The sequence below is a fragment of the Microtus ochrogaster genome, linkage group LG2 (assembly GCF_000317375.1).
Source record: "Microtus ochrogaster isolate Prairie Vole_2 linkage group LG2, MicOch1.0, whole genome shotgun sequence".
Lineage (NCBI taxonomy): Eukaryota > Metazoa > Chordata > Mammalia > Rodentia > Cricetidae > Microtus > Microtus ochrogaster.
In genome coordinates this window covers 8,912,487-8,921,767 of record NC_022028.1, presented here as the reverse complement: position 1 = coordinate 8,921,767, position 9,281 = coordinate 8,912,487, and the positions used below count along the sequence as shown (strand labels likewise).

Here is a 9,281-nt window from a genome sequence, read left to right as displayed (position 1 = left end):
CAGGAGCTGATGCAGAGACTGAGGAGGGGAGCTGCTTACTGGCTTGCTTCCCATGGCTTGCTCCATCTGCTTTCTTATAGAACCCAGGACCACCAGCCCAGGGATGGCACCACTCATTGTGAACTGGGCCCTCCCCCATTGGTCACTAATTGAGAAACCTCCTTACAGTTCCTTCCTCCCTAATGACTCTAGTTTGCGTCAGGTTGACACACAAAACCACCCAGAATAGAATTAAAAAGATGAAACCTCTGTAACCGAAGATGGTCAGCTTCTGACACTCCTGTTCCCACCTTCCAAACAGCTGCTATTCCCACCCACCCAGCTTCAGGACCGCTTTAAATTGGGCTATTTGTCTTTTTTTTATCTAACAGAGCCCATTTATATTGAAAAGGGAATGGCGGCTTCTATAAATAGTAGCCGGCTCAAGGCCAAGGGCGTGGGCCAACACCAAAACGCCCACAACTACAAGAATCAGAACTTTGAGGAGCTCCGAGAGGCGTGTCTAAGGAAGGGGGAACTGTTTGAGGACCCCCTTTTCCCTGCTGAATCCAAGTCTATAGGCTTCAAGGATCTGGGTCCCAACTCCAAAAAGGTGCAGAACATCTCCTGGCAGCGGCCCAAGGTGGGCACCGGGAAGCCGGGAGGGCCCTGGGGCCTAGGAAGCGGGGAGGGCCCTGGCACTAGGCCCCGAAGCCATCAGAGCTAGGGCAGTTCTGAACGTGCTTCTGCCCAGCCTCCTAGTTTAATCCTGGGCTGGCACCCAAGCCTGTCTCTCATAGCCAGGCTGTGGTCAGAGAGCTCAGCACCTCCTACTGTTCACCTAGAGCTCAGAGGTGCACGGGAGGTAGGGAGGGGGCCCTTCACCCCTTAACATTCTTATTCCTTCACCACAGGATATCACGAATAACCCCGTATTCATCACGAATGAGCTCTCTCCCACAGATATCTGCCAAGGGGTCCTCGGTGAGTGGGGAACAAGGGGCTGGCCTCCATCGGGAAAGTGGGGCCTCCCCCCCAAAAAATTGGAATGGGGGAGGGGGCTGTGGAATGGCTCTCAAGCCTGGAAGTCTGGGTCGCGTGTGTCCTCTAGGGCCCTTCTTTCTGTATCTACTGAGGTCTGGTTGGGGAGTGCATTGGGATGATATAGTTAGTAGATATTTGTTGCTGCATAATGTATGACCCAAGGCTTAGCAACTGGAGGCGGGTGGAGAGACAGCTCAGCAGTTAAGAGCACTTGCTACAAAATAGTGAAGTCCAGAGTTCAGACCCCAGCAGCCAAGTTCTCAGCTCCAGCTCCAAGGAATTCAGCGCCCCCTGCTGGCTGCCATGTGCACAGGAATGCACCCCACCCCACAGCCGCCGCCCCCAGGCCACCACAGGTGCACACATTCTCAGACAGAAAAAAATTTTTTCATCGTCAAACTAGGCATGGTGGTGCATAGCTACAATTTTAGCACTGGGGTAAAAGGGGCAAAAGGAGTAAGAGTTCAAGGCCAACCTGAGGCCACGCGAGACTGCCCCAAACAACCAGCCAGCAATTCTCAACTCCCAGGTTCTGTGGGAGAGCCTCAGAAGTGGAGCGGCAGGGCTAACCCAGTGTCTCATGAGGTTGCAGCTGAGGTCAGCTGCACTGTGGGACCCTGGTCGTCTGAAGATGTGGCTGGGTCCAGTGCTCCACTGCTGAGATACCACCGTTTGTGCATGAGATCTCAGTGCAGCCTGAGCCCCTTCCCAGAAGCTCTGCGGGGCTCCATGGTAGCCCAAGAGAGAACACAGGGGCTTTTCGTTTATTTGTTTTGTTCAAGGTTTTTAAAATTTATTTATTGAGACAAGGTCGCACTAGTTAGCCACAAACAAGGCCAGCCTGGTCTACAAAGCTAGTTCCAGGACAGCTAGGGCTGTTCTACAGAGAAACCCTGTCTCGAAAAACAAAACAAACAAACAAAACTAATTATAAATAAATAAATAATAAAAATTAAAAAAAGAGCACTGACTGCTCTTTCAGAGGACCCAGGTACAATTCCCAGCACCCATGTGGCAGTTCACAACTGCCTATAACTCCAAGATCTGACACCCTCACACAGACATACATGCAGGCAAAGAAAGCACCATAAAATAAAAATAAATAACTTATTTTAATAAAAAAAAAAACTGGGTATGGTAGCATGTGCCTATAATCCCCAAATCTAGAAGAGGCAAGAGGATTACTCATGAATTCAAGGTCAGCCTGGTCTACGAAGTGAGTTCTAGGCCAGCCAAAAGCTTAGGTACCTTGCAGCAACAAAGGGTGAGAAATTTAAGGTCACTCACAGCAATGCAATGTGTTCAGATGAGTTCAGGGCTAGCCTGGGCTAGAGGAGACCCGTCCCCTCTTTCTTTCTTTCTTTCTTTCTTTCTTTCTTTCTTTCTTTATTTATTTATTTATTTATTTATAGTACAGGGATTGGGTTCTATCTTTTGAGGAAACAAAACTCAAGAGTTTGTCACCTGTCACAGGTGGAAGGACTTCTTTGGTCTGGGCTATCAATAATGGGGCATGGAGTCACATGACACTACACCACGCACCAGGTTATCTCCTTCTCCCTGAGCTAGTCCTGCCTCACAATCTCCTTGTGCCCCTTCAGGCCCAGGGCAGGCACCAGGGCCACTCTATTTCCTATTCATTGCAGGGGAAAATGGCAGAAATAAGTATAGCAAGAGGCCAAAGAGCCCTAGGACCACAACTGTCTCTGTGGTCAGTGGGCCCAAGGGATGCTGGGTACAAGAGGAGGAGATCAGTGTCTCCTTTGTAGCTCCCTTGTGTTGATGACAGAGTCCTTACCATTCCCTCCAGACTGCAGCCTCCCTCCAAAGCCCAGAGGCTACCAACCATCACAGAAACTTCCCAGACCCACCTGTTACTTGGCCTGTCACTGAGGGCAGACCCCAGGGGACAGAGGGCAGTGGGTGACTGATGCATGGCACCGTGCTCCCATTCTTCCACAGGGCCACTGTGCTCCATCCTCAGCTAGCTCCAGGCCTCACGGTGGCATATGGACAGAGCCCAGCTTTTTCAGCAGAGTGTTGGCGATGGGATAGACATTTTTCCATTTTTAGATTTAAACTTTTATTTTAATTATTGATGTGTGTGTGTCAGAGTATGCACAGATGTGTGTCTGATGCCTTCAGAGTTCAGAAAAGGGTATTACAATCCCTTGGAGTTGGAATTATAGGCATTAGTAAGATAGCTGATGTGGATGCTGGGACCTGCACTCTGGTGCTCATGGTAGAGCAGCAAGTGCTTTTAAACTCCTGAGACTTCTCTCCAGTTGCAAGGCATCTTTTATTGGTTGGTTGGTTTTTTTTGGGGGGGGAGTTGCAATTTTTCTTTTTAATTTTGTGTAGGTGTTTCTGTGCACGGGTTTGTGCATGTGGGTGCAGAGCCTGCAGAGGCCAGAAGAGGGCGCTGTCAGGTCCCCTGCAGCTAGAGTTACAAGTGGTTGCTAACCATCTGATGTGGGTGCTGTACTGAACCCAAGTCCTCTGAAAGAGCAGGAAGTACTCCTAATTGCTGAGCCATCTCTCCAGCTCTTGGCTGGTTTTCTGATACAAGGTCTCACTTTGTAGACCAGGTTGGTGACAAACGAACTTAGAAAGCTTTTATCCTTCACCACCTAAATACTGAGATGAGAGACAGAAGTTTTCTAGAGATTCCTCTCGGGCCTTTGGCCGCTACTCCAGCCTGTTCACAAGGAATCATACAGAAAAGTTACTGGATATGTTCAACAGATAGGAAAGCAGGGTGCTAAGCAGCCTCCCCAAGTTCCCCTAAACCACAAATGTCACCCTGATTTGTGACTCCCTGGACTGAACTAATAGATGTGCTCACTGTCCCAGAACCCAAGCTCTGCCTCAGTTTTCCCATTTGGCCCCATTCCCAACACACCTCAGTAAAAGGCAGAGTGATCTCTGCTGGGGAGATCTGGGGGCTGCTCCCCTGACTGTGATCTGGGGCCTCCACACACGTGGGGCTATTCAAGGATCAACCCCTCCTGTCTGCCTTCAAGGGGACTGCTGGCTGCTGGCTGCCATTGGCGCCCTTACTACATGTCCCAAACTGCTGTACCGTGTCGTGCCCAGGAGCCAGAATTTCAAGAAAAATTATGCTGGCATCTTCCATTTTCAGGTGAAGGGAAGTGGAGGAGGGAGGGAGGGAGGGAGGGAGGGAAGGAGAGAGGGAGGGAGGGAAGGAGACTGATTAACTCTTCTATTGCTGTGAAGAGACACCATGACCACAGTTACTCTTATAAAAGAAAGCCTTTAACTGGGGACTGGCTTACAGCTTCAGAGGTTAGTCCATTGCCACCATGGCAGGGAGCATTGGCAGCACACAGGCAAGCATGCCCCTGAAGCTAGAGCTGAGAGCTACAATCCTGACCCACAGGCAGTAGGAAGAGAGAACTCCTGGGCCTGGGTTGGGCTTTTGAAACCTCAGAGCCCACTCCCAGTGACACACTTCCTCCAGCAAGGCCACACCTCCCTGTCCTTCCAATCTTTTCAAATAGTTGCGCTCCCTAGTGATGAACATGCAAATACATGAGCCTGTGGGGGCCGTTCTCATTCAGACCACCAGAGAGAGAGAGGAGAAAGAGAGAAAGAGAGAGAGAAAAACCTTACTTGGTTTCTCAAATATATACTAATTGGGATGGCTTTTCAACAATATTCAGAGAAATACCATCTCATGAAAGAAGTCATGTCAGCTAAGTTTTCTAAAGTGCTAAAGAAAATAACTAGTTGTTCGTGGTTCTCTCCCCATTCTCATTTGTGTGTGTGTGTGTGTGCGTGTGTGTGTGCACACATGCACATGTGTGCCCATTCCCAGGAACACACATGGTTATCATGACACTGAAAATCTCCACCATATATTTTGTATGACCTGGCCCTTTAGCTGATCTAGGAGCAATCCTGAATGTCATAGAATAGGGAGAGGATTTTAAGATCTGAAAGCTTAACCTCCAGCTGCCTTTTGTCAAGACAGGGCCTCAGTCTAAAGGTGGATGGGGTCTTCTTTCTTTCTTTCTTTCTTTCTTTCTTTCTTTCTTTCTTTCTTTCTTGTTCACTGATTGATTTATTTTTATTTTATTTTCATTAGCTGGGAATTGAACCTTGGTCCTTTCGAAGAACAGTCAGTACTCTTAACCACTGAGCCAAATCTCTAGCCCCATGGGTAGGGTTTTCTTGACTCTGGAGCAAGACCCGGGTTTGGGAATGTCTAGGAATTTTAGGGCTTTTGTTGTCTTTCCTTCACGTATTCTAAGGACCTTCGTCAAGGTGGCTCAGTGCATTTATCCCAAACCTGATGACCTGAGTTTGATCCCTGAAACTCATAAGGTGGAAGGAAAGAAATGACATACCCCCCCCCCACACACATACATACACACCAGTTTTGTACAAAAATCCTAATGTGAGTGATTATTGCTGGTATGTTCTCAGCATGGCCACCAGGAGGCGCTCTGATGATAAAGTTCACCCGTATGCAGACAAATGTCCCCTTGCCACCCACAGCTTTGGCAGTTTGGGCAGTGGATGAATGTGGTGGTGGACGACCGACTGCCCACTAAGAATAACAAGCTGTTGTTCGTGCACGGTGCCCAGCGCCAGGAATTCTGGAGCGCCCTGCTGGAGAAGGCCTATGCCAAGTAAGTTACCCAGACTAGGAAGCAGACTGGCCTTCAGGAGCCTGGCCGAGTGCGACAGGCCACTAGCTGAATCAGGGGAGGAGACAGGGCACCGTAAGGCATGTCTCACTTCCCTCACCACTCCGCCTGACTGTCCCTCCAGTTCACATCTCCAGCCGGGAGCTTAACAGCGCACTGTCTGCTTGCAGGCTAAATGGATCCTATGAGGCGCTGGCAGGGGGCAGCACTATGGAGGGTTTCGAAGATTTCACAGGCGGCGTGGCCCAGAGCATTCGGCTCCAGAAGCCCCCTCACAACATGCTAAGGCTCCTCAGAAAATCGCTGGAGATGTCTTCCCTGATGGGCTGTTCCATCGAAGTAAACCGAGCTGGGTCTTGCCCCAGGACTTCTGCGCCTGTTATGATGGCTCCCCCACCTTACCCCAAGACTCTTTCCCCAAACATTTTCTCACTCACTACCCATTTCCTGAACAAATTCTGTCTGCCTCTGGTCTAGTGTCTGTCCCCACCTGGCATACCCTCTGCTTTGTTGTTACTTTCTCCTTAGTATTTTCTGACCCAGAGAGAAGGGCGGAGATTCCAGGAGGGCAGTGACCTTTAATTGGTTCATTCCCCAGGGACCCTGGGACTTTGGACGATACCCAGCACGCAATAAGCACTCAACAAATATTTATTCAAATCAATGTACCCAGTATACTTCCATATAACAGCAGTTATATGGTGGGGGCGGGTACTGCAAACAAGGAGGAGGAAAGGAAGACAAACTGAGCCCCCTCGAAGCCTGCACACAAACACTTGTGGCAATGCTCATAATAGTGAAAACAGCAACCCAGTCTTCCTGCAGGTGGATCACAGTAATTGTCTGGTTGCACACTGCAGAATACAAACAGCAACAGCGGCCCCAACAAACTGTGATCTGCCTCTATATGACCTTAAGATGGCAGCACCCTCACCCTCACTCCCCGCCACCCCACCCCTGCTCCCCTCCGCCCCCACTCCCCGCTACCCCCACCCTTGCTCCCAGACACCCCTACCCCATTCCTCCCTCCCCACTCCTCGCCACTCCCACCCCCACCGCTCCCCGCCAACCCCGCAAGAACTTTTGAAATGGCTCTGACTTTTGTTTACAGTTTTGTTTTGTTCTCTTTTCAGTGTATTTAGTCTGCTGTTGTTTTAGTTTGGATGTGAGTTTGCCAGATTTGTTTTGTTTTGAGATAGGATCTCACTATGTAACACTGGCTGTCCTCGAACCCACAGAGATCCACCTGCCTCTGCTTCCCAAGTGCTGAGATTGCAGACTGCCCCACCACACTCAGCTTATAGTAGAGTTTTGCAAAATGTCCAGAGGGAATCTGTCTGTATTAGGGGAGCATAGGCTGTCCCTGTTCTGTTGCATGTGAATCTAGAATTACTCCAAAATCGAAAGTACAGGAGCTGGGGAAATGGTTCAGTTGATAAGAGTGTTTGCTCACGAAGTCAGAAGACCTGAGTTCAAATCCCCTGAGTCCATGTAAAAACAAACAGGTATCATATGTGCTGGGGTTAAATTCAAGTGGATTGTGGGAACTCGCTGGCCAGGATCCCAATGCAGTGAGCTTCAGGTTAGGTGAGAGATTATGTCTCTAAGTGTGAGACAGGAGCACTGGCCGCTCTTGCCAAGGACTTGGGCTCAGTTCCCGGTACCCTCCTGGGTAGCTCACAAACACCTGGAACTCCAGTTCTGGGGATCCAGTGTCTTCTTCTGGCTTCCTAGAGCAACAGGCAAATATGTAATACACAGACAAACATCCAAGTAAAACACTCATACATATCATAGCTACATAAATAAATATATAAATATCTATTTATTTAAATAAATATTGATTTTTAAAACAATAGAGGAAGATATTCAATGTCTATCTCTGGCCATCCCATGTGTGCACATACACCACACACACAACTAGGTGATTGCTACAGTGTGTGTGTGTGTGTGTGTGTGTGTGTGTAAAGTATAAACCAAGCATGGTGATTCTATAATCCCTCCAGAGGCTGAGGCAGGAGGATCAGGAGTTTAAGGGTAGTTGAATAGTCATAATGTGTGTTATGAGCCACGCAAAACAGTGGCTTTCTTGGGATTCCCAGACCAGACCTCAAATGCCTTCCCTTCCCTTTTTTCTGTAGGTCACCAGCAACAGTGACTTTGAAACGATGAGCCATAATATGCTGGTCAGAGGACACGCTTACTCAGTAACTGGCCTGGAGGATGTGAGTGCAGGCAAATGGGACCCCTTGAGAACCAGGGGTGTGTGAGAGCCGCCACCGCCCACTTCCTGAACTTCCTCGCCTTCCCCCCCCCCCCCCCAGGTCTCCTACAGAGGCAAGATGGAAACCCTGATTCGGATCCAGAATCCCTGGGGCCGGATTGAGTGGAATGGAGCCTGGAGTGACAGGTAGATGCCCTGAGCCGAGGGAGGGGAACAGAGACCTAGCAGGATCTATATGGAAGCCAGTGACCCAGTGGGATCAACCCTTGTCCCAGTGCTGCTCCGTTTAACCCTGGAGGTGGCCTTCAGAAAGTCCCTTAGGGAGGAAGGGTGGCTGCCCCTCCGCTCTGCTGTTTTCTGTCTGCAGGGCCAGAGAGTGGGAAGAGTTGAGTGTGGACGTGCAGTTACAGCTGCAACGAAAGAAGGAAGATGGGGAGTTCTGGTCAGTGTGGCTTCCGGGAGCCTCGGACTCCCCATGCACATCCCTCATCCCCGCCCCTCTCCGCCATCCTCCCCACGGCGCCCGGGGACTCCCCATGCACATCCCCACCCCCACACTCCTCACCACGTGCCGCCGGGGGGCCTAGGGATGTGCACTGGAGTGCACTGACGGCGCCATCTGCACTCCCCACCCCAGGATGTCCTACGAAGACTTCATGAGCAACTTCACACTCCTGGAGATCTGCAACCTCACACCGGACGCACTGTCTCCCTGGGAGCACAAACGCTGCTGGCACACAACCTTTTATGAGGGCAGCTGGCGGAAAGGGAGCACTGCAGGCGGCTGCAGGAACAATCCCGGTAGGTGCGGGCACAAGGGCACAGAGTCAGGTTGGACGAGGGCAGAGTCGGTCGGGTGTCACGGTCCTCAGGAAATGAGGCAGACATATGGCTGGACTCTCTCTCTCAGCGGACCCGCATCCAGAAAGAGCTCGGTCAAGGACGGAAGGTCCCGGCCTGGTGTAATCAGCCTGCCCTGCATCTTCCACAGAGACGTTCTGGAGCAACCCCCAGTTTAAGATCTCCCTCCTGGAAGAGGACGACCCCGAGAATGACTCAGAGAAAAGTGAGGTGGTCTGCACCTGCCTGGTGGCCCTGATGCAGAAGAACTGGAGACACGCTCGGCCGGAGGGAGCCCACCTGCTCACAATAGGCTTCGTCATCTTCTCGGTGAGCCTCCGCAGTCCCCAGTCCCCTCTGGCCTCCCCTCTTCTTTTTTTGCCATGTAGACCAGGCTAGCCTCAAACCCAGAGGTCCATCTGCCTCCACCTCCCCAATGCTAGGATTAAAGGCGTGCCTTGCCTCTTAAGACCCTTCTTCCCCAGGACCCCTGTGAAAGTCGGCCCCAAAGGTCCCACAGC

At 50.6% G+C, this 9,281-nt stretch overlaps 1 protein-coding gene across 1 annotated transcript in view; it reads left to right on the top strand.

Annotated features, from left to right (window-relative positions):
- Positions 1 to 379: 379 nt before the first annotated feature.
- Positions 380 to 9,281, top strand: part of Capn11 (calpain 11) — a 15,081-nt gene continuing 6,179 nt past the window's right edge. Inside the window, exons 1-10 of the mRNA XM_005359837.3 lie at positions 380 to 622; positions 894 to 963; positions 4,047 to 4,165; positions 5,545 to 5,678; positions 5,867 to 6,035; positions 7,838 to 7,921; positions 8,021 to 8,106; positions 8,288 to 8,362; positions 8,558 to 8,721; positions 8,912 to 9,090. Coding sequence (XP_005359894.1) covers positions 395 to 622; positions 894 to 963; positions 4,047 to 4,165; positions 5,545 to 5,678; positions 5,867 to 6,035; positions 7,838 to 7,921; positions 8,021 to 8,106; positions 8,288 to 8,362; positions 8,558 to 8,721; positions 8,912 to 9,090 — 1,308 coding nt within the window. The 5' untranslated portion in view covers positions 380 to 394. The remainder of the gene's footprint in view (positions 623 to 893; positions 964 to 4,046; positions 4,166 to 5,544; positions 5,679 to 5,866; positions 6,036 to 7,837; positions 7,922 to 8,020; positions 8,107 to 8,287; positions 8,363 to 8,557; positions 8,722 to 8,911; positions 9,091 to 9,281) is intronic.